The 25,738-nt window shown below is 42.7% G+C and overlaps 1 protein-coding gene across 1 annotated transcript in view; it reads left to right on the forward strand.

The window, feature by feature from the left end:
• The window catches only part of LOC126190740 (cartilage oligomeric matrix protein), a 428,170-nt gene that overhangs the window by 256,006 nt on the left and 146,426 nt on the right, over positions 1-25,738 (forward strand). Inside the window, exon 3 of the mRNA XM_049931233.1 lies at positions 16,922-17,139. Within this exon, the coding sequence (XP_049787190.1) occupies positions 16,922-17,139 (218 nt within the window). The remainder of the gene's footprint in view (positions 1-16,921; positions 17,140-25,738) is intronic.

Below are 25,738 nucleotides of genomic sequence, written 5' to 3' on the forward strand. Positions count from 1 at the left end.
CAGGTTCGAATCCTGCCTCGGGTATGGATGTGTGTGATGTCCTTAGGTTAGTTAGATTTAAGTAGTTCTAAGTTCTAGGGGACTGATGACCACAGATGTTAAGTCCCATAGTGCTCAGAGCCATTTAGACCATTTGAACAATCAGTGCCTTCTCTGCGCGATAGCAATGGAGATACTATAGAAGACAGTGCTGCAAACGGTCTACTGACACTGTGAAAAACAACTAACTCTTTATTCACATAAAGTGTTGAGTGCTATTGACAAGGGATTTCAGATCGATTCCGTATTTCTGGATTTCCGGAAGGCTTTTGATGCTGTACCACACAAGCGGCTCCTAGTGAAATTGCGTGCTTATGGAATATTGTATCAGTTATGTGACTAGATTTGTGATTTCCTGTCAGAGAGGTCACAGTTCGTAGTAACTGACGGAAAGTCATCGAGTAAAACGCAAGTGATTTCTGGCGTTCCCCAAGGTAGTATTATAGGCCCTTTGCTGTTCCTTATCTATATAAACGATTTGCGAGACAATGTGAGCAGACGTCTTCGGTTGCTTGCCGATGACGCTGTCGTTTACCGACTAATAAAGTCATCAGAAGATCAAAACAAACTGCAAAACGATTTAGAAAAGATATCTGAATGGTGCGAAAAGTGGCAGTTGACCCTAAATAACGAAAAGTGTGAGGTCATCCACATGAGTGCTAAAAGGAACTTGTTAAACTTCGATTGCACGATAAATCAGACTAATCTAAAATCCGTAAATTCAACTAAATACCTAGGTATTACAATTACGAACAACTTAAATTGGAAGGAACACATAGAAAATGTTGCGGGGAAGGCTAACCAAAGACTGCGTTTTATTGGCAGTACACTTAGAAAATGTAACAGACCTACTAAGGGGACTGCCTACACTACGCTTGTCCGTCCTCTTTTAGAGTACTGCTGCGGGGTGTGGCATCCTTACCAGATAGGATTAACGGAGTACATCGAGGAAGTTCAAAGAAGAGCAGCACGTTTTGTGTTATCGCGAAATATGGGAGAGAGTATCACAGAAATGATACAGGATTTGGGCTGGACATCATTAAAAGAAACGCGTTTTTCGTTGCGACGGAATCTTCTCACGAAATTCCAATCACCGACTTTCTCCTCCGAATGCAAAAATATTTTATTGACACCACCTACATAGGGAGGAACGATCACCACGATAAAATAAGGAGAATCAGAGTTCGTTCTGAAAGACACAGGTGTTCATTCTTTCCGCGCGCTATACGAGATTGGAATAATAGAGAATTGTGAAAGTGGTTCGATGAACCCTCTGCCAGGCACTTAAATGTGATTAGCGGAGTATCCATGCAGATGTAGTTGCAGATGGTGACGAGGTCTGGTTACCCGAAAGTCACAGGCGGTGCAGTGACGCGGCCCTACCCCGAAGTGAATCTCAGCTCGCCACCTCTCACGCCATGTCACCCTACTGTTCACCTATGGTTTGAAGCAATGACCCTCCCTTTTCTCAGCAGTTTTCTAACGGCTGCAGCCACCTACAGACACTCGTTGTCATCAAACTCGTCGCACTTGTAAGGATAAGGCATATGAAGGGGTTGCCTGTTTTGTTTCAATGTTTTGTCAGCCTGTAAGAAGGAGCTGCATTTGACTGTTTTCAGCTATAATAAGCTTAATGCCAATTTCATCCATTATGAGTTGTGTTGTGGGGACTGCGACTCTTAATGTGAACGAAAATACTGTAGTATCTGTGTCAGTGACAAGTTTCTATTTCATCCACAGTAGGTTTCGGCAGTGTACCACCATTATCAGGCAAGGCACGCTACCATAGGACAGTGTAACTGTTGATACGCATAGTGGACAAAATGAAAAACTTGTGACTAACGTAGATGCAGTAATATTTTTTGAATGTCTTTTAGAGAACTCCTTAATGGGAAGCGAAGTGTACTGGTGGATTTGCCAAAGGGAAGATAAAATATAACACCTTTTTTACTTCTGAGCAGCTCTGTCTCCCCGTTTACAAGTTCCCACACTTAACTCGAAATAAACCATTAAAGCATAAAGCTTATACACATTTTGTTCCCAAAAGGACAGAACAGTGATATTCAAATAATTAAAGCCAGTAAAACATTCAACTCTCGATACTCAATAAGCAAGTAATCGAGAAGATAATACACGAAAACGTTTTCGTCTGTTTCACTACTCCTCCCCGTCTCTAATTGCGTAGTCGACGATGGGACGTTAAACGCTATATTCCTTAAAAGAAGGAAAAAGTGGTAAAAGACCTCTTTCTCCCTCTCTCTTGCATTTGTATTCTAACAATTTTCTGTCAGCAGTCTGAAATTCACGAAGTTCATGGCAAGTATGCTGTCTACAAAACTGGAAACCGAATTTCATTTAACTATTGTTGCTATTCACTTTGTGCATAACACAGTATGGCATAAAAAGTCCTCACAGAAAATCTTATGACGAATATTACGAATATACTTCATGACACAAAGACCTAAATTACACTGCATATTCTTCTGTATGCTGTTCTGCAGCCTCAACAATTTGTATCAAATTCACATTATTCTAATATTAATACACGAGAGATACTGTTTTATATTTTATTTGCTGCTATACAATGTGATCAAAAGTATCCGGACACCCAAAAAACGTACGTTTTTCATATTAGGTGCATTTTACTGCCACCTACTGCCAGCTACTCCATATCAGCGACCTCAGTAGTCGTTAGAGAACATGAGAGAGCAGAATGGAGGATTCACGGAACTCACGGACTTCGAACGTGGTCAGGTAATTAGTGTCACTTATGTCATACGTCTGTACGCGAGATTTTCACACTCCTAAACATCCCTAGGTCCACTGTTTGCGATGTGATAGTGAAGTGGAAACGTAAAGAGACGTACAGCACGAAAGCGTACAGGCCGACCTCGTCTGTTGAGTGACAGAGACCGCCGACAGTTGAAGAGGATCTTAATGTGTAATAGACTGACATCTATCATACCATCACACATGAATTCCAAACTGTATCATGATCCACTGCAAGTACTATGACAGTTACGCGGGAGGTGAGAAAACTTGGATTTCATGGTCGAGCAGCTGCTCATAAGCCACACATCACGCCGGTAAATGCCAAAGGACGCCACGCTTGGTGTAAGGAGCGTAAACCTTGGACGATTGAACAGTGGAGAAACGTTGTGTGGTGGCATGACGAATCACGGTACACAATGTGGCGATCCGATGGCAGGGAGTGAGTATGGCGAATGCCAGGTGAAAGTCATCTGCCAGCGCGTGTAGTGCCAACAGTATAATTCGGAGGCGTAGGTGCTAGGGTGTGGTCGTGTTTTTCATGGAGGGGGCCTGCATAGAGTCCTGACCCAAATCCTATAGAACACTTCTGGGATGTTTTAGAGCGCCGACTTGGTGACAGGCCTCACCGACCGACATCGATACCTCTCCTCAATGCAGCACTCCGTGAATAATGGGATGTCATTGCCCAAGAAACCTTCCAGCATCTGATACTACATCTACATCTACATGGATACTCTGCAAATCACATTTAAGTGCCTGGCGGAGGGTTCATCGTACCACCTTCACATTTCTCTATTATTACAATCTCGTATAGCTTGCGGAAAGAATGAACACCTATATCTTTCCGTACGAGCTCTTATTTCCCTTATTTTATCGTTGTGATCGTTTCTCCCTATGTAGGTCGGTCTCAACAAAATATTTTCGCATTCGGAGGAGAAAGCTGGTGATTGGAATTTCGAGAGAAGATTCCGTCGCAACGAAAAACGCCTTTCTTTTAACGATTTCCAGCCCAAATCCTGTATCATTTCTGACACTCTCTCCCATTTTCGCGATAATACAGAACGTGCTGCATTTCTTTGAACTTTTTCGATATACTCCGACAGTCCTATCTGGTAAGGATCCCACGCCGCGCAGCAGTATTCTAAAAGATTGAACGTATGCTTGCGAAAGTGGAAGCTGTCATCAAGGCTAAGGGTGGGCCACGCCATATTGAATTCAAGCATTACCTATGGAGGGCCCCACGAACTTGTGGGTCATTTTCAGTGAGGTGTCCGGATACTTTTGATCACATAGTGTAAATGTAATAACCGCTAGGGATGTTTATCAGTGTCTTAATGATACTACATTTATATATTTTCTTTTCATTATAAGAAGTTACAAACAGGAATAGAAATTGTAAGGATCTTAGGAAGTGAAGCGGCTGCAGTTAAATAATATGTACTTTTTTTAATCGCTGCAACAAATACTTGCGAAGATTGGGCGATAAGCAGAACAGACCAGATATTAGCCTTCAAGGTAGGGTGTTGAAAATAGATCTTTTCACTGCAACGTAAGAAGCTCTTTCTTGGAATAAGACGTCTTGACAGGAATGGCTAGTGGCGATGAAGGAGATAATAGAAGAACACCTCATCGGGCAGGCAAATTCATTGGAATCTACCTAGATTAGATTGGAAATGACATATACAATCAATATAGTGACAGGCTGAACATATGAATGGATTGATCATTTACTGCACTGTGCGTCATTCTACAAGGATCTATACAAAAGAAATGGGCCAAGTGTTTACACAAACGAATTATATGAAAATTTACAGCTCATAATCTAATTATGTAGAGTTGGACTTAGGATCTCCACCAGTAATCACATTGAAATTTTTCCAAACTTCAATTGAATCGTGGTTTCCAGTGTGGCCAAATTTAGAGCCGGGAATGATTTATGTATGGGTATGTCAGTGTTTTGGTTGTTGACCTTGTTCTTAGATCGTTCATTTGCTGTTTGTTGGCATACCACGTGGCTGCTAGACCACTAGTCCAGTTTACCTGTCTATTAAGAGGCTAATGATTACTAAAAAGTAACACTTTTTGTGCCTCTCGTTGTTTTGTGCACACTTGAAGGTTCCAATAGAGTTGCCCTCTACCAAAACTACAGTTCGGTAGTTTTGGCACAGTAAATGAATGATGCAGTAAGTGGTATGGTTACTGGTAGTAATGGTAGCACTGGTAGAGAAAGAAACATAAATGAACGTGTGAGAGAGGAAGTATTTTTTGCTAGCTTGTTTTGCACATAATTAGAACCTTACATCGTTCAGTGTTAGTGCAGTGTGTATTTTATATCCTTACAAAATATAAAATGCATTTTATACGTAAATAAATTTCCTGCTAGCATAACTTTTGCACTTTTATGTAACCGAAACGATTATGTTTATGCAAGTACAGTTTACATGCATAAAAACAAAAACTGTATATAATTATTGTTATTATTTTGTAGTCAACAGAACGTTCGTCGTCATGATCGAAGGTAAGAGTTTCCTATTATATTGGTTAATGCGAAAGTTGTTTAACAATAGCAGAAACATGTTTTATATGAGCTCAGGGAAGTATTTAAGCAATTTCTGATATGTTATTGTCTTTTTTTAAATTTTATCTTTTTTTGATGAAATTGCGTTTTCTAGTGCTATCTGATAAATCTGTATTTTTTTAAAATTTTTGTACAAGACCTCTTTTGTTTCACGTTAAAAATCAACAATTTTCGAATGAAACCTGAATCAAACAATGTCTACTCCTGTAAGTACTGATATTTTTTGAATAACAGTCATGAGGATAACTATGAAGAACAAAAATGTTCCCTAGTTTACATTGCCCTTTGTATACCCACTCTTAGCTTCTAGACAGTTCACCACTTTCAGTTTCTAGGGAAATCTGGAAAGACACTGATTGCATACGTAGGAAAAGCCATTGGAATGAGGTAACGCCCGACAGATATGCAACACACCTGACGTACAGGTAACGCAGTTACGATCTTAACTGACCAAAGTTAGTAAGGAAAGTAGTGTAGTCCAGGATTACCTAAGATAATCCACGGCAGCCTACAGAAGTTCTGTTTCTCAGTCAAATGGATTCCGTGGTTCAGAAAGAGTCGGTAGTGTTACGGGGCACCCTGCTTGGACAAGTCGTCAGTCCACGTTTGGCTCAGCGGCGTCGCTGCGGCCCTGTGCAGAATATGGCAGTGGCGTCACGGGATGACAAAACACTCGCTTCTGGCAAAAAGCTGGAAACCTCGGCGGGCATCGTTTTATCTCCATCAGCGGCGCTGCAGTTGCCGCCCGTGACCTCAGCCAAGAGCGCAGGCCCGGCATGTCACGCCGGGGTCGTTAGCGAAGTCCGCTGACAACCGTCTCATCCACGCCGGCACATGCTGCCGCGCCGAAGTATTACAGGCCAGGGCGATTACTTCGTACACATCTACAAGACACAGTCGAGGGGGGAACTGAATCAGTGATTAAATCATTGAAGAGTACACCTGCACGCATGCGATGAAGGAAGGGAGCGGTTTTAGGCGCTACAGTCTAGAACCGCGCTACCGCTACGGTTGCAGGTTCGGATCCTGCCTCGGGCATGGATGTGTGTGATGTCCTTAGGTTAGTTAGGTTTAAGTAGTTCTACGTTCTAGGGAACTGATGACCTTAGAAGTTAAGTCCCATAGTGCTCAGAACCATTTGAACCAAGGAAGGGAGGAGGAAAGATCCTCGGGACCGTCGACGTCGAGGTTGTTAGAGACAAGCAAAAACTTGGGTGGAAAAGGATGGGAAGCTCTTTTCAGACGCACTACCACGGCACATGTCTTAACCTACTTAGAGAAACATCTAAACTATGCATGAACGGAAGGTAATCTCAGTCAGCAATCGCAGGAATGCGAGGCCAGTGTCTTCCCACTGCGCCCCATCGCTTGGTGTGTGCCACAAAGTATACAAAGTATGAAATACGTTTCTCGTTGCGCCATTCGCTAGTGTTGTTTGATGTTTGTTTCAAATGCAATTACTTCCGAAACAAATTTCATTGCGACTTAGCTAAACCCCATTACACCGAGAGGTAGAGGAGCGAGAATGACATAATGGGAAAGAGCGAGAGCGAGAGAGAGAGAGAGAGAGAGAGAGAGAGAGAGGGGGGGGGGGGAAAGAGAGAGAAAGAGAAAAACAATAAGAAGAAGGGAGACACAGCGAGAGAAGCAGGGAGAGAAGCAATGTACGCATTTATCGCGGATTTCCTCACTGACAGTGTGTTTTAACGTTTTTGAGGTCATTTCAGAACACAGTAGTCATCATACTCGCTCTCTGGCATCAGGAGAATATTGGCATAGAAAATAAAATTTATTGGCTTGAACGGGGAAGCAGTACTAAATGAGAATTATGCTTTTTAACTCTCTCACTTGGTTCGATTTAACTAAAGAGTTTGTTATTACGTGCACCTAATTAATCGATAAGGCATCAACTCAGAAGTACTTTGACCAAAACAATATGGGAACGTGTATAACTACGGGGGACGTTCAATAAGTAATGCAACACGTTTCTTCTCGGCCAAATTCAGTTGAAAAAACGCGGTACTCCCGTTTCAGCCTCTATAGCTTCATGAAGTACCGATAGGTACTATACTTAATATTCAAAATGGCGACTGTAAAGGAGTTGCGCTCTAAGCAGAGAGCTGTCATTGATTTTCTTTTGCCGGGAAACCAGAGCATCACAGATGTTGTCCTCGGCGGCGAATGTTCATCAGAGACAAGGGTATCGTCCGGAGCGCCCCAGGTCAGTATGATACGACCACTGTTACTCCCTATATTCATAAATGATTTGGCCGAAGGGGTGGGCAGCAAACTACGGTTGTTCACTGATTATACCGTGGTGCACGGTAAGGTGTCAAAGTTGAGTGACTATAGCAAAATAATACACGACTTAGACAAAATTTCCAGTTTGTGTGATGAATGACAGCTAGCCCTAAATGTGGAAAAATATAATTTAATGCGGATGAGTAGGAAAATCAAAGCCCTGATGTTCGGATCAGTATTACTAGTGTCCTGCTTGACACAGTCACATTGTTTAAATAACTTGGTGTAACGTTGCAAAGCGATATGAGCTAGAACGAACATGTGAGAACTGTGGTAGGAAAGGCGAATGGTCGACTTGGGTTTATTGGGAGAATTTTAGGAAAGAGTGCCTCAGCTGTAACGGAGACCGCATATAGGACGCTGGTGCAACCTGTTGTTGAGTACTGCTTGAGTGTTAGGGATCCGTACCAGGTCAGATAGAAAGCAGACACTGAAGCAATTCAGAGACAGGCTGCTTGCTTTATTTGTTACCGGTAGGTTCGAACAACACGTAAGTATTACGGAGCCGTCAAACTACATTGCACCTAAGGACCACGAAGATAAGACACGAGAAATTAGGGCGCACACGGAGGGATGTACAGTAGTTTTTCCCTCATTCTGTTTGTGAGTGGAACAGGAAAGGAAATGACTAGCAGTGGTACAGTGTACCCTCCGCCCTGCACCGTACGGTGGCTTGCGAAGTGTCTATGTATATGTAGAAATTGGAAATTTGTGGTAAGTTCCTATGGGACCAAACTGCTGAGACCATCGATCCCTAGACTTACATCTACATCTACACCCATACTCCGCTTGCCACCTGACGGTGTGTGGTGGAGGGTACCTTGAGTACCTCTATCGGTTCTCCCTTCTATTCCAGCCTAGTATTGTTCGTGGAAAGAATGATTGTCGGTATAGCTCTGTGTGGGCTCTAATCTCTCTGATTTTATCCCCATGGTCTCTTCGCAAAATATACGTAGGAGGGAGCAACATACTGACTCTTCGGTGAAGGTATGTTCTCGAAACTTCAACAAAAGCTCGTACTGAGCTACTGAGCGTCTCTCTTGCAGAGTCTTCCACTGGAGGTTATCTACTATCTCCGTAACGCTTTCGGGATTACTAAATGATCCTGCAACGAAGCGCGCTGCTCTCCGTTGGATCTTCTCTATCTCTTCTATCCACCCTGTCTGGTACGGATCCCACACTGGTGAGCAGTATTCAAGCAGTGGGCGAACAAGTGTACCGTAACCTACTTCCTTTGTTTTCGGACTGCATTTCCTTAGGATTCTTCCAATGAATCTCTGTCTGGCATCTGCTTTACCGACGATAAATTTTATATGGTCATTCCATTTTAAATCACTCCTAATGCGTACTCCCAGATAATTTATGGAATTAACTGCTTCCAGTTGCTGACCTGCTATATTGTAGCTAAATGATAAGGGATCTTTCTTTCTACGTATTCGCAGCACATTACACTTGTCTACATTGAGATTCAATTGCCATTCCCTGCACCATGCGTCAATTCGTTGCAGATCGTCCTGCATTTCAGTACAATTTTCCATTGTTTCAACCGCTCGATATACTACAGCATCATCCGCAAAAAGCCTCAGTGAACTTCCGATGTTATCCACAAGGTCGTTTATATATACTGTGAATAGCAACGGTCCTACGACACTCCCCTGCGGCACACCTGAAATCACTCTTACTTCGTAAGACTTCTCTCCAATGAGGCAACACACATACCCATGCCAGAGGGAGGAATCGAACCTCCGACGGGGGTAGCGGCGCGAACCGTGGCATGGCACCCAAGACCGCTCGGCTAACCCGCGAGGCGTAGATGTACATATTCATAGGCCGTTGCAGAACGTCTTTGGAGACCTGGCAGTGAAAAAGAAAACCATGATGACGCATTGGGTGAGGGGTCTATCATCATCGCAACACGGTGGCGCAAACCAGTCCGACCTGCCCCTTACCGGCTGGCCGCACACAACTGTGACTCCTGCAGTGTTGGAGACTGAAGAACGACACCACAAAAATGCAAAGGAATTTCTTCTTCACCTCCGTGATAACGCAAGGCTTCATACAAGTCTGAACTCTCAAAACTTCATTGGACTCTTCTTCGCCATCCACCCTACAGCCCTGATCTCGCACCTTCCGACTTGAATCTGTTTGGCCCAATGAAGGATGCATTTTGCGGGAATCAGTATGTGCATGATGGGGAGGCTACTGTTGCAGCAAGACGTTGGCTCCGGCATCGACCAGTAGAGTGGTACCTTGCGGGCTTGAAGGTCCTCCCAGTAACGTGGCGGAGATTATGTTGGCAAATATGGTTTTGGAGCCAAAAGAATGGGGAATAACACAGTAGTAGTTTCCATTTCCGCAGCAGTGTAGTTGCAATAAGTGGAGTGCAGCGTTTATCTTTTTAGCGACTGGGAATGAGAGTTTTGTCTCTCTCTCTCTCCAGGCAGGTGAAATTACGAATGTTAATCGATAGATCGACTGGTTCGACCCGTCTCGGTTTTATTCAGTTTAAATTGTGGGAGGAAGTTGGGAAGGGCTTTTTACATGCACTGGAAGTACGTTGCTCGTGAAAGGCGGGGTTCTGGCTTCGAATCCCGTCCTGCACACAGTTTGAATCTTCCATTGTTTCATAACAGCGCACACTCCACTACAATTTGAACGATTGATTCTGGATTAAACTGGTCCTTACTTCTTCTTTTCTAGTTGTACATGGCGCTGTTACGAAAAAGGTGCACCACCGGAAAAGATGTTAAATTTAACCCGTTCACTACCAACGTTTTTCAGAATTACGGACAGTCATCAACGGTTATTTTAACTAACGTCGTCGTCAGCAGAAACAATACGAAAAAAATATCCGCCATTTCGTTTTCCAATGGGAGGAGGGGTTGGGACATTTGTGTGCCATTGGTATTTTGACGTGGATATTTTGAAATAGTCCCAGTGGCAATGAAATGAATGATGATACTGTATTTTCATTCGCGATCTATATTCTCAGAAAAGCTCTCGGATCGTAGCTATGATTATATACATTTAATGTTTTGGTCGGTTATTATAAATAACAAGCTTTTTATCATTATATGCAAATTCGAGTGTCTCATATGAGAAATATGTCGAACTTTCTAATTGTGACACGGAGCGAATTAGTTTTTGGCTAAATCTGTTTCACACAAGGAGCATAACAATGACGTGCAGCATATTCTCATTGGTTTTCAGATAACTTACCGTGGTACACATTCAAGGGTTGGACAAAAGTATGGAAGCATCGCGAGAAACGCACGGTTGAGCATAAATGCTACAGGTAGCCAAACCTGCCGCTTGTGCTGTTGTGTCTGACCACGGCCGGCCGGAGTGGCCGAGCGGTTCTAGGCGCTACAGTCTGGAACCGCGCGACTGCTACCGTCGCAGATTCGAATCCTGCCTCGGGCATGGAAGTGTGTGATGTCCTTAGGTTAGTTAGGTTTAAGTAGTTCTAAGTTCTAGGGGACTGATGATCTTAGAAGTTAAGTCCCATAGTGCTCAGAGCTATTTCTGACCACGAACGGCACCTCTGCAACGACCTCAGTACTTTGTAAGTGTCAGTAGTGGTCATAAAAGTCTTCTGTATAGTTATGAGTGCATTATTCCGCTGCTAAGTGAATTCGAGCGTGGAAAAATTGTTGGTGCTCGTATTGTGGGTGATTCCGTAACCAAGTGTTTGTCGTTTCAAGATGCACCACATCGAAGTTTGATACTGCATACAGGGAAGCGGAAAAACAATCTCCGCTAAGTTACAACGCAGACGGAAGTGAGTGTTGAGTGATCGTGGCGGACGGTCATTAAACAGGATTCTGACGAAAACTAAGAGGACGACAGATGCGTAAGTCACTGCAGAACTGAATGTCCCACTCGGGAATCCTGTCAGCGCCAAAACAACATGAAGGGAGCCGCATAAACAGGTGAACTGGATTTCCGAAACCACACACCAGTGATACAAATGCCCATAACACGAAAACGTAGTGCCGAAGCCATAGAAGCTGGACTATGGATCAGTGGGAGAGTGTCATTTGGTTGGATGAGTATTGTTTCACAGTGTTTTCAACTTTTGGTCGAGTTTACGTCCCAATAATGAAACACGACAGGGGTCCAGTGAGGCTTTGGGCAGCCATGTAGTGGTATTCCATGGACTCCCACAGTTACTCTGCAGGGTCGCATTACTGCCAAGGAGTTTGGGACCATTTTGGGGGATGAGGTCCGTCCGATGGTACAATGTGTATTCCCGAATGGTGATGCCACATTCCGAGTCCGTGTTCACACTGTTCACATCGTCCAGTGCTGGTTTCGTGAGCACCACGTGCCGCCTCTTCCCTGGCCATCACAGTCCCCAGGTCTCAGAGTAGTCGAGCCTCTGTGGTCTACTTTGGAGAGCAGGGCACGCGATCGCTACCCACTTCCGTCATCGTTACCTTAATTTGCCACTATTTTGCAGAAAGGTACATGTTTCGAGATTATACCTCACCATCAGGCTGTAGCGGCAATGCAAAAACATTTAACATCAGTGTATACAAATATTAAATTTTCATTACATAACTGCTGTGATCATCCTGCGGGGAGAGAGAAAGATAACCTAGGAAGAGGCGTTGTCACTTTGTATATTGGGCCGCTGTTCACATGAAAACTTTAACAAATAATCCGGCGTTCCCCAAGGATTGTTTGCGTATGATCCTGTCATTTACCGTCTTGTAAAGTCATCTGGTGATCAAAACGAATTGCAAAATGATTTAGATAAGACTGTGCAAAAAGTGGCAATTGACCCTGAATAAAGAAAAGTGAGAAGTTATTCAGATGAGTACTAAAAGAAATCGGCTAAATTTCGATTACGCGGTAAGTCACACAAATCTTAAGGCTGTTCAAAAATGGTTCAAATGGCTCTGAGCACTACGGGACTTAACATCTGAGGTCATCAGTCCCCTAGAACTTAGAACTACTTAAACCTAACTGACCTAAGGACATCACACGCATCCATGCCCGGGGCAGGATTCGAACCTGCGACCGTAGCAGTCTCGCGGTTCCGGACTGAAGCGCCTAGAGCCGCACGGCCACCGCGGCCGGCCTTAAGGCTGTAAATTCAACTAAATACATAGGGATTACAATTACAAATACCCTAAATTGGAACGATCGCATGGATAATGTTGTGGGTAGAGCCAACCAAAGACTGCGATTCATTGGCAGAATACTTAGAAAGTGCAACAAGTCTAATAAAGAGATTGCTTACACCAAGCTTGTCCGTCCTATTCTGGAGTATTGCTGTGCGGTGTGGTACCCACATTAGATGGGACTGACAGATGACATCGAAAAAGTACAAAGAAGGGCAGCTCGTTTTGTATTATCGCGAAGTAGGCGAGATAGTGCCACAGACATGATACGTGAATTGGCGTGGCAATCATAAAAAAGACGTTTTTCGTTGCGACGGTATCTTCTCATGAAATTTCAATCACCAGTTTTCTCCCCCGATTGCGAAAACATTCTGTTGGCACCCACCTACATAGGGAGAAATGATCATCACGATAAAATAAGAGAAACCAGGGCTCGCACAGAAAAAATTTAAGTGCTCGTTTTCCCCGCGCACCGTTCGAGAGTGGAACGGCAGAGAGACAGCTTGAAGGTGGTTCATTGAACCCTCTGCCAGGTACTTTATTGTGAATAGCAGAGTAATCGCGTAGGTGTAGATGTAGAAAACAATCACTTTGTTCTTGCGGCGTGGCAGCCTTCTTGTGAAGTGCTGAGGTACCGCTATTTCCATGGCTCTCTTGGACTTCTTCACTATTGTTCACAAACTACACAGGGGTGACTTTAAAACACGCTAACACAAAAGAAATGAGCCGTGTACAAAACAAGATGGCGATCAAAACAAGGCTAGTTTCGATTTGACTATCGATATGTCGATCCTAGTGTTGTCAGTGGCAATGTCTTCTTCATGTCTTGCTGTCGTATCACTGATGTTGATTGTCATCATGTATTACAAAGTGAGGAACTGTAACAATTTTTTATTCTAGTAATTACAAAGATATTTCTGGAATCTGTACTCAAATAATCTTCATATCATGTACTTGCTATTTTAAGAGAACTGAATTCAAATTCGTAAAGAAATGTGAATTTTTGGACTCTGTCATTTCAGTTAGTATCTCGTTTTTCGACTTATGGCCATTGATGAATATTTCGATTTCTTCCAAGATATCTATTCTCCAGCTCTCTTCCAAAGCATGCAATACTTTGAGGGCGTTGTCTGTTGCAACACTTTGTCCTGTTTCAGTTATATGTTGTGCTACAGCTAATTTATTAGATTTATCCAATGTATTATTTAAAACGGGTTTTAAAATTTATTCCCGTTTGGCTAATATACTATCTGTTGCAATGACTACATGTAATTTTATAAATTCCTGATTTGCTTATTTCCCCTGTAGGCTGTATGATGTCATGGACCATCTTCTTTCTAGAGTTGTTGTTGGTGACAAAAGTGATCCTGATATCTGTCTTTTCAAATAGCTTGGCTGTTTTGTCTGAGATGACTCCTAAATACGGTATCGTTATGTGCATAGGTTTTCGTGTCCTGTGTGGCGGGGGGCGCGGAGACGTGTGGTAGACACGTTAGTTTGTTAGCTTTTGTTTTTAGCTATGGGTTGTGAAAGTGTACCTATATCATTTTGGGTATTAATAAACCGCTGCATCTGTATTTTGTTCTTTATTATTGGAGTAGGACTGGTTTCGTGGCAGAAAAAGCCACTTCTTAAGGTAAACATACAACTGAAACATTAGAACTTAAAAGCTCGTAACTTCGTAACTAACATTCGTTGTCCGTCAGAACAAGTTTCGAGCATTTTAGGTCTGTTTTAGTTGTATGTGCTCCTGAAGATGTGGCTTTTAGTGCCTCTAAACCTGTAGTGATCCAATAATAAAGGATAAAATACAGCTGAAGCGGTTTATTAATACCCAGAATGATTGCTCATAGCTGTGGTTGCCCTTTCTGCAAGGTTGTTTGTATCTACGAGTCTCACTCCAAAAGAAATGCACACTTTTTTTTAAATCCATCTTTTATTCTACATGTTTGAAAGTTTTACAGTGTGTAGATACATCCTTTAGGAACAATATTTTCATTTCTCCACATAATTTCCATCCCCCTCCACTGCCTTACGCCATCTTGGTACCAGCGCCTGTATACCCACACAGTAAAATTCTGGACCAACCTGTTACAGCCACTGTTTGGCAGCGTGCACAAAGGAGTCATCATCTTCAAACGTTGTGAAAAATGATGGATCCATGTTTCATCATGAAAAATGATGGAGCCATGTTTTATCACCTTTCACAAGTCTTCCAAGAAAATCATCTCCACTATTCTCGTACTGTTACAAAAGTTCGCTGCATACCGTTTTTCTTGTTTCTTTGTGAGCCACTGTCAACATCCTGGGAACCCACCTGGCAAAAACCATTTTTAACGCCAACAGTTTCAGTATTCTGCAAACACTTCCTTCCCCTATCCCAACGTAGCGTGACAATTCGTTCACTGTGATGCGTCAGTCAGCAGTCACCAATTCGTTAACTCTCTGCACATTGTCTGGAGTGTGTGCAGTACGAGGCCTGCCGCTGAGGACAATCCTCAATATTGCTGTGCCCGCTTTCATCGCATAACCTGCTTGCCCACCGACTAACTGTACTGCGATCGACAGCAGCATTTTCATACACCATTTTCAACCTCTTGTGTATGTTTCCCACTGTATCGTTTTCACAGCACAGAAATTCTATGACAGCACGTTGCTTCTGACGAACGTCAAGTGTAGCAGCCATCTTGAAGACATGCTGTGACGGCGCCAGTCACGGGAACAGGTTGAACTAAGTTTGAAAACAAGCGGGAAGGATGTATCTACACACTGTAAAACTTTCACACATTCAGAATGAAAACTGTATTTTTACAAAAATAGTGTGCATTTCTTTTGGAGAAACCCTCGTATTTCGTGTTCGTGATAGCCATTGTTGTGTGCAATTTATTTGGTAGTGTTTATTTCTGTCTCATAGTCATCAGCATTAAGTGGACATTCCTGTGCTCTGTTTATGCAGGATCTAAATGCAGCTTGCTTATGTGAGTTGGGATTTGCGGAAGACTCATTAATGACAGAGTCTGTATTTGTTGGTTTTCTGTCTACGTTGATGATCAGAATCACACCCAGTGGAGATATTTGAAAACCTTTTCATATATTTGAAACAGTCGCGGTCCATTAATGGTCAATGTGGCTTCAAATTATTTGACACAGGATGTGTATTCAGCCATTTAAAAACTTTGAGGTTCGCCAATGACGTTGTAATTCTGTCAGAGACAGCAAAGGACTTGGAAGAGCAGTTGAACGGAATGGACAGTTTCTTGAAAGGAGGATATAAGATGAACATCAACAAAAGCAAAACGAGGATAATGGAATGTAGTCGAATTAAGTCGGGTGATGCTGAGGGAATTAGATAGGCAATGAGACACTTAAAGTAGTAAAAGAGTTTTGCTATTTGGGGAGCAAAATAACTGATGATGGTCGAAGTAGAGAGGATATAAAATGTAGACTGGCAATGGCAAGGAAAGCGTTTCTGAAGAAGAGAAATTTGTTAACATCGAGTATAGATTTAAGTGTCAGGAAGTCGTTTCTGAAAGTATTGGTATGGAGTGTAGCCATGTATGGAAGTGAAACATGGACGATAAATAGTTTGGACAAGAAGAGAATAGAAGCTTTCGAAATGTGGTGCTACAGAGAATGCTGAATATTATATGGGTAGATCACATAACTAATGAGGAGGTATTGAATAGAATTGGGGAGAAGAGGAGTTTGTGGCACAACTTGACAAGAAGAAGAGACCGGTTGGTAGGATATGTTCTGAGGCATCAAGGGATCACAAATTTAGCATTGGAGGGCAGCGTGGAGGGTAAAAATCGTAGAGGGAGACCAAGAGATGAATACACTAAGCAGATTCAGAAGGATGTAGGTTGCAGTAGGTACTGGGGGATGAAGAAGCTTGCACAGGGTAGAGTAGCATTGAGAGCTGCATCAAACCAGTCTCAGGACTGAGGACCACAACAATAACAACATGACAACCTGTTCGTTACACCGTAATATGAATGGTAATGTGTTGTGCTTTTGACGTTGACATATTTTTGAGCAGTCCGTGATAGTGTGAGTATGAGCGGCGCCGTGTGTGGCATGACGTGGTGTTGCGTGCCCGCAGTGGTGGTGGAGACGGTGGAGGACGGGCGCGCGCGCTCGCAGCACCTGACTGTGGACGCGCTCAGCGAGGGCGCCATCCTGCGCTCCGTGGTGCTCGACGTGCAGCAGCGCCAGCCCGGCGCGCACGTCGCCCTCTTCGTCGACTGCGTCTCGCTGGGCATCGTCTCCACGCCGCGCAGCCTCAGGGACATGTTCGAGCGCAGCCCGCGCCTCGCCGTCGTGAGTACTCCCCACATTCTTTTGTTTCCTCGCTCTGTGTGTGTGTGTGTGTGTGTGTGTGTGTGTGTATACGGGAGCGCTCCCTCTGTCTGAACTATCCTGAGCCACTGCATACTAACATATTATCGACAATGGTACCAGATCTGTACTCGTATCCTGTATGTCTAACGAAATTCCCACGTATCCTTACCTTCATGGAGTACAAACATGATGGAGGAATTACAGATCTTGGCCGGGAGCGGGCATTGATTGAAATCAATGGAGAGAATTGAAAATTTGTGCAGGACCGGGATTCCAACCCGTGTCTCCTGCTTACTACGGAAACACTCTAACTACTGAGCCATCCAGACACAGTGGTCATTGCAACTGCACGAACTACCCTAGCACGTCAAATTCTCACCTTATCCGCCACACTACTAATGTAATTCCCCTTGCCCATTATCATTACTCGCGGCATTTCGCCGATTCCCGTAAGAATTCGAGACAGATGTGCATCTGCACTGAAGAGATAATTGGCCGTCCTCACTTATGTATCAGCTTCCTCAATGCCCGCTCACAGTCAATATTTGTAATTCCTTTGTATGTAATTCATAATGGCTGCTGGATCAAAAACAATGTATGTTCTTTCAGACATGTGGCAAAACACACACACACACACACACACACACACACACACACACACACACACACATATATATATATATATATATATATATATATATATATATATATATGTGTGTGTGTGTGTGTGTGTGTGTGTCTGTACATGTGCCCATGTGTGTTTGTATGTGATGATATAAATCAATGGTGTAAAATAGCAGACGAGCTGGCTATTATTCATAAGATCATGTCATTCATTACACGACATATTACATATTTTACACAGCAGGCCCCAAAGAACAAATGTTATGGACTTCAATGTCATACACCAAAATAGGCAACTTGCTGAAATACGTAAAGATAACAATAAAAATGGTATAAGTCATCGAAAGTGTGAAATTCAGTAAGGTTTGTTTACAGGAGAAACTCATCCCAGCCTATGTCAACATCAAGATTTCAGCAGAAGCAATGCTGGTACCTCGCATGAGACAATATGGAGCAAAATTATGGATCCAACGAGAAATTAACAGTAAACAATCTTATAAGGAAAACCTAAATTAAGATACGCATGTGGCTCACCTAAAATTACGTAACACTACTACTCAATTACTTTTTGACACAATGTCACATTTCATAAATATCTATGTGCATAACATCAGCACCCAGACCTGATCAACACACAAAAGTAACATCAAACGCCTCATGGGAAACAGTACCCCATTGCCAAAACTAACAACATAATTTCTTCTTTCAATTTTCATAAACAAAAACATCAATGTGACTTATATATATATATATATATATATATATATATATATATATATATATATATATATATATATATATATATATATACAGGGTGAAGCAGCTAAGTCGTAACACCCCTTGTATTTCCCCAACCGTAATAGATACAAAGATGGCGTTTGGACAGTGAATTGCAGGGACAGGGGATACTTGAATACATCACATTTCATGGTTGTGCTATTTTTTTATTACAGAGATATGAGCAAAATGCCTCGGACCTTTCGAGGTGACGGAGTCCCACCTCTAACTGACAAACCAGGGACTCCTAAGATACGACTTGGCAAACAAATGGTAATGAGATGGGGAGCTATTAATATCAATGGGGGCTACTCTGGGAAGAAGGTAGAGCTGGCAGAGGCTGCAAGTTAGATGGGGCTGGACGTTTTAGCTGTTAGTGACATTCGGGTAAGGGGTGAGAAAGAAGAGGAAGTGGGAGAATACAAGGTCTACCTGTCAGGAGTCAAAGCAGGAATAGCACAATGGGGTGTAGGGCTTTACATCAGGAAAGAAATGGAACCCAGCGTTGTTGCAATAAGGTATGTAAACGAACGACTGATGTGGGTAGATTTGACAGTGTCTAGCAAGAAAATTAGGATTGTGTCAGTATATTCGCATTGTGAAGGGACAGATCAAGATAAGATGGATAGTTTTTATGAGGCACTCAGTGATGTAGTTGTTAGAGTAAAGGACAAGGACAGTGTTCTGCTCATGGGTGATTTTAACGCCAGGATTGGAAATCGAACAGAAGGGTATGAAAAGGTTATGGGTAAATTTGAAGAGGACATGGAGGCCAACAGGAACGGGAAACAGCTCTTGGATTTCTGTGCCAGTATGGGCTTAGTAATCACAAACTCCTTTTTTAAACATAAGAACATTCACCGGTATACTTGGGAAGGCAGGGGAACCAGATCTGTCATTGACTATATAATAACAGATCAGGAATTCAGGAAGACTGTGAGGGACACACGTGTATTCAGGGGATTCTTTGATGACACTGATCATTATTTAATCTGCAGTGAAATTGGGATTGTGAGGCCGAAAGTGCAGGAGGTCAGGTCCATATGTAGGAGGATAAGAGTCGAGAAACTTCAGGATAAGGAAATCAGGCACAAGTACATAACAGCGATCTCAGAAAGGTACCAGTTAGTTGAATGTAGTCAATTACAGTCATTGGAAAAGGAATGGACAAGGTACAGGGACACAGTACTAGAAGTGGCTAAAGAATGTCTTGGAACAGTAGTGTGTAAAAGTAGAATGAAGCAAACAGCTTGGTGGAATGATACAGTCAAGGCAGCCTGTAAAAGGAAAAAGAAGGCGTATCAAAAATGGCTACATACCAGAACCCAGGTAGACAGAGAAAGTTATGTTGAAGAAAGAAACAAAGCCAAACAGATATTTGCAGCATCCAAGAAGAAATCGTGGGAAGACTTTGGAAACAGGTTGGAGACTATGGGTCAAGCTGCTGGAAAACCATTCTGGAGTGTAATTAGCAGTCTTCGAAAGGGAGGTAAGAATGAAATGACAAGTATTTTGGACAGGTCAGGAAAACTGCTGGTGAATCCTGTGGATGCCTTGGGCAGATGGAGGGAATATTTTGAAGAGTTGCTCAATGTAGGTGAAAATGCGATCAGTAATGTTTCAGATTTCGAGGTAGAATGGGATAGGAATGATGATGGAAATAGGATCACATTTGAGGAAGTGGAAAAAATGGTCAATAGATTGCAGTGCAATAAAGCGGCTGGGGTGGATGAAATTAAGTCGGAACTCATCAAACACAGTGGAATGTCAGGTCTTAAATGGCTACACAGGATAATTGAAATGGCCTGGGAGTCGGGACAGGTTCCATCAGACTGGACAAAAGCAGTAATCACACCAATCTTTAAACATGGAAACAGAAAAGATTGTAACAACTACAGAGGTATCTCTTTAATCAGCGTTGTGGGTAAAATCTTCTCATGTATTGTTGAAAGGAAAGTACGAGTATTAGTTGAGGACCAATTGGATGAAAATCAGTGTGGGTTTAGGCCTCTTAGAGGTTGTCAGGACCAGATCTTTAGCTTACGGCAAATAATGGAGAAGTGTTATGAGTGGAACAGGGAATTGTATCTATGCTTTATAGATCTAGAAAAGGCATATGACCGGGTTCCTAGGAGGAAGTTATTGTCTGTTCTACAAGATTATGGAATAGGAGGCAAACTTTTGCAAGCAATTAAAGGTCTTTACATGGATAGTCAGGCAGCAGTTAGAGTTGACGGTAAATTGAGTTCATGGTTCAGAGTAGTTTCAGGGGTAAGACAAGGCTGCAACCTGTCTCCACTGTTGTTCATATTATTTATGGATCATATGTTGAAAACAATAGACTGGCTGGGTGAGATTAAGATATGTGAACACAAAATAAGCAGTCTTGCATATGCGGATGACTTAGTTGTGATGGCAGATTCGATTGAAAGTTTGCAAAGTAATATTTCAGAGCTAGATCAGAAATGTAAGGACTATGGTATGAAGATTAGCATCTCCAAAACGAAAGTAATGTCAGTGGGAAAGAAATATAAACGGATTGAGTGCCAAATAGGAGGAACTAAGTTAGAACAGGTGGACGGTTTCAAGTACTTAGGATACATATTCTCACAGGATGGCAACATAGTGAAAGAACTGGAAGCGAGGTGTAGCAAAGCTAATGCAGTGAGCTCTCAGCTACGATCTACTCTCTTCTGCAAGAAGGAAGTCAGTACCAAGACTAAGTTATCTGTGCACCGTTCAATCTTTCGACCAACTTTGTTGTATGGGAGCGAAAGCTGGGTGGATTCAGGTTACCTTATCAATAAGGTTGAGGTTACGGATATGAAAGTAGCTAGGATGATTGCAGGTACTAGTAGATGGGAACAATGGCAGGAGGGTGTCCACAATGAGGAAATCAAAGAAAAACTGGGAATGAACTCTATAGATGTAGCAGTCAAGGCGAACAGGCTTAGGTGGTGGGGTCATGTTACACGCATGGGAGAAGCAAGGTTACCCAAGAGACTCATGGATTCAGCAGTAGAGGGTAGGAGGAGTCGGGGCAGACCGAGGAGAAGGTACCTGGATTCGGTTAAGAATGATTTTGAAGTAATAGGTTTAACATCAGAAGAGGCACCAATGTTAGCACTGAATCATGGAGGAACTGTATAAGGGGGGCTATGCTCCATACTGAACGCTGAAAGGCATAATCAGTCTTAAATGATGATGATGATGATGGTGATGAGAGACATGAGGCCATCTTTCGTTTTTTAATGGAACCCAATGTTAAATTTTAGCATAACATGATGGGCTGAAAAAGACGTTTTCAAATATGTGTATATCCTAATATTTAGGCGAATAGTTTTTGAGACACAGATATATTCTCGAATCATCTTCGTCTTCGAAGCGGCGTTGTCGACTGCGACGTTTCCTGTTGACCACTGAGGAATTTAACAGGGAAGGCGTTGTTTTCCTGCTTCTCGATAACGCCGCAAGGTAAGGCACGAGGTAGCTGGAGAGAAGGGTATAAATGTGCTGTTGGGGTAATGAGACATCGCATTTCCGTCACTGTTTCTTGGAGCAGACATGTACACCAACGAAGAAAAGTTAGATATGCTTCTAGTGTATGGTGAAATCAGAAGAAATGCTGTTAGAGCAATAAAGCGATATGGAGAGCTGTATCCTGATCGTAAGCGTCCTACGCGCCAGCCTCTTGCACATATTTACAAGAAACTACTTGAATCGGGATCATGGAACGCCATACAGAGGACAAGGCAGAAAACTGCAACTGGCGAGGTACATGAAGAGGGCGTTCTAGCGGGTCAACAGAAACATCCGATCTCATGCGTCGGCTTTGACCCGTGACGTAAGGGTGTTGTGGTGTGTGACGTCATTACGGCGCGGAGTTTGGCTTGTGAGTGTGGCGTGTTTGTAGATGTTGCCTCGTTGACGTTACCTTAGTAGGAGTTTTAGGGCCTGTAATATATAGTTTACCTTTTTACTGTACTTTTTGTTTTAACGTCGTCTATGAGGCTTTTATCAGTTTGCCATTAGATTGTTCAATCTTTATGGTCTATATGTTTTGTCGCTACTCGTTATGTCTAATGAATCAGTATTGTTTTTTTCTTTTTTTTTATTTGTTTCTTTTTTTTATCTTTTGATTGACCTACACATTGATCTGTAGCGTAGCCCTGAATACGAGGTTAGGTTGGGAGTTTTTTTTTGGCGGGGGGGTCAGGGGGGGGGGGTGTGCAGCCCCCCCCCCTGCCTGGCCTTGAGTACCACTTGTTTATTATTATCTTTGTTTGCTATCAATGTTAGCAGATTGTTCTTGTGAAACCTTTGTGTGTGTTGTTTTTCTATGTGTTTTCGTCTTTGTGATACGTATGCAACGTTTTTATATCCGCCATATTGGAATTGTCGTTTATGGTCGTTTCCGCCATATTTGTGACGTCATGGGTCAAAGCCGACGGGTTAGATCGGACGCTTCCGTATTTCCGTTCTAGCGTTGGCGCATAACGACCCTACTGTTTCGTTGCGACGTATCGCCTCGGAAAGTGGTATAAGTCAGAGATTTCACCCATTTCACCTCTCATTACATCAAGTACTCTCCTGTGTGGATTTCGAACGGTGCCGGGAATTTTGCCGGTTTGCTCTGCAGCGCCTACGAGATGATCCAAAGTTTTTTCAATGGGTGCTTTTTACTGATGAAGCGACTTTCACCAACCACGGTAATGTGAATTTGCATAGTATGCATTACTGGTCAATAGAGAACCCTCATTGGCTTCGACAGGTACAGCTTCAGCAACCGTGGAGTGTTAACGTGTGGTGCGGCATCGTCGCAAATGTCATTGTGGAGCCGTACGTCATTCCGGCTATACTAAATGGCAATAGCTGTGCACAGCGCTGTCCTGCTCACTCTTCCCGTGTGGCTACAGAGCTGTTAAATGAGAAGTTCCCGGATTGTTGGATAGGACGACGTGCTGAAGTGAAGCTGCCAGCCCGTCTCCTGATTTGACACCTCTTGATTTTTTTCTTTGGGGAGCGATCAAACATAAAGTATATGCTCAAATACCAACTACGCCAGACGATATGATGCAACGCATCATCGAAGCGTTCGCTGATATCTCACGTGCCACCCTCGCAGCCGTTCACAAATCATTCGAACAGCGACTACAAATGCGCATTGCAGCAGAGGGAAAGCATTTTGAGCACATGCTTCAGCAAAGTTTTGTATCATGTACAGCATGTATTTTGCATCTTTGTGTGTATTTGGGTCATATTGTGATCAATAGTAAATATTTTCAAATAGAAAACAAATACGTACGAAATAATTGTGACCAATAAGGACCTCCTCATTTACATTTCTATTTCTGTTACTTAAAATGGAACGCCATACAGAGTTCTAGTATTGTGGTATCACAGTTGTTAAATAACTGAATAACATTTGCGCGACACCATCAGTTAATTTTTGCGCAAAATATCACAGTATGTATTACTATCGTCGGGTAAATGGGCGTGTTTGTGCAAGGACGGACACAAGTCGTTTACCATGTACTCTACACAACAGGAAAGGTCGCATTGCACAACGCCGCTTCGAAGGACGAACATGATACGAGAAAATATCTGTGTCTGAAAAATTTTCGCCTAAATATTTTGATGTTGTGGTTGTTGTTGTTGTTGCCTTCAGTCCTGAGACTGGTTTGATGCAGCTCTCCATGCAACTCTATCCCAGTACTTACTGCAACCTACATCCTTCTGAATCTGCTTAGTGTATTCATCTCTTGGTCTCCCACTACGATTTTTACCCTCCACGCTGCCCTCCAATGCTAAATTTGTGATCCCTTGATGCCTCAGAACATATCCTACCAACCGGTCTCTTCTTCTTGTCAAGTTGTGCCACAAACTCCTCTTCTCCCCAATTCTATTCAATACCTCCTCATTAGTTATGTGATCTACCCATCTAATCTTCAGCATTATTCTGTAGCACCACATTTCGAAAGCTTCTATTCTCTTCTTGTCCAAACTATTTATCGTCCATGTTTCACTTCCATACATGGCTACACTCCATACAAATACTTTCAGAAACGACTTCCTGATATTTAAATCTATACTCGATGTTAACAAATTTCTCTTCTTCAGAAACGCTTTCCTTGCCATTGCCAGTCTACATTTTATATCCTCTCTACTTCGACCATCATCAGTTATTTTGCTCCCCAAATAGCAAAACTCCTTTACTACTTTAAGTGTCTCATATCCTAATCTAATTCCCTCAGCATCACCCGACTTAATTCGGCTACATTCCATTATCCTCGTTTTGCTTTTGTTGATGTTCATTTTATATCCTCCTCTCAAGACACTGTCCATTCCGTTCAACTGCTCTTCCAAGTCCTTTGCTGTCTGTGACAGAACTACCATGTCATCGGCGAACCTCAACGTTTTTATTTCTTCTCCATGGACTTTAATACCTACTCCGAATTTTTCTTTTGTTTCCTTTACTGCTTGCTTAATATACAGATTGAATAACATCGGGGACAGGCTACAACCCTGTCTCACTCCCTTCCCAACCGTTGCTTCCATATCATGCCCCTCGACTCTTATAACTGCCATCTGGTTTCTGTACAAATTGTAAATAGCCTTTCGCTCCCTGTATTTTACCCCTGCCACCTTTAGAATTTGAAAGAGAGTATTCCAGTCAACATTGTCAAAAGCTTTCTCTAAGTCCACAAATGCTAGAAATGTAGGTTTCCCTTTCCTTAATCTATTTTCTAAGATAAGTCGTAGGGTCAGTATTGCCTCACGTGTTCCAACGTTTCTGCGGAATCCAAACTGATCTTCGCCGAGGTCGGCCTCTACCAGTTTTTCCATTCGTCTTTAAATATTTCGTGTTAGTGTTTTGCAGCTGTGACTTATTGAACTGATAGTTCGGGAATTTTCACATCTGTCAACACCTGCTTTCTTTGGGATTGGGATTATTATATTCTTCTTGAAGTCTGAGGGTATTTCGCCTGTCTCATACATCTTGATCACCAGATGGTAGAGTTTTGTCAGGATTGGCTCTCCCAAGGCCGTCTGTAGTTCCAATGGAATGTTGTCGACTCTGGTCTTTCAGTGCTCTGTCAAACTCTTCACGCAGTATCGTATCTCCCATTTCATCTTCATCTACATCCTCTTCCATTTCCATAATATTGTCCTCGAG

Source organism: Schistocerca cancellata, chromosome 6 (genome assembly GCF_023864275.1).
Source record: "Schistocerca cancellata isolate TAMUIC-IGC-003103 chromosome 6, iqSchCanc2.1, whole genome shotgun sequence".
NCBI lineage: Eukaryota > Metazoa > Arthropoda > Insecta > Orthoptera > Acrididae > Schistocerca > Schistocerca cancellata.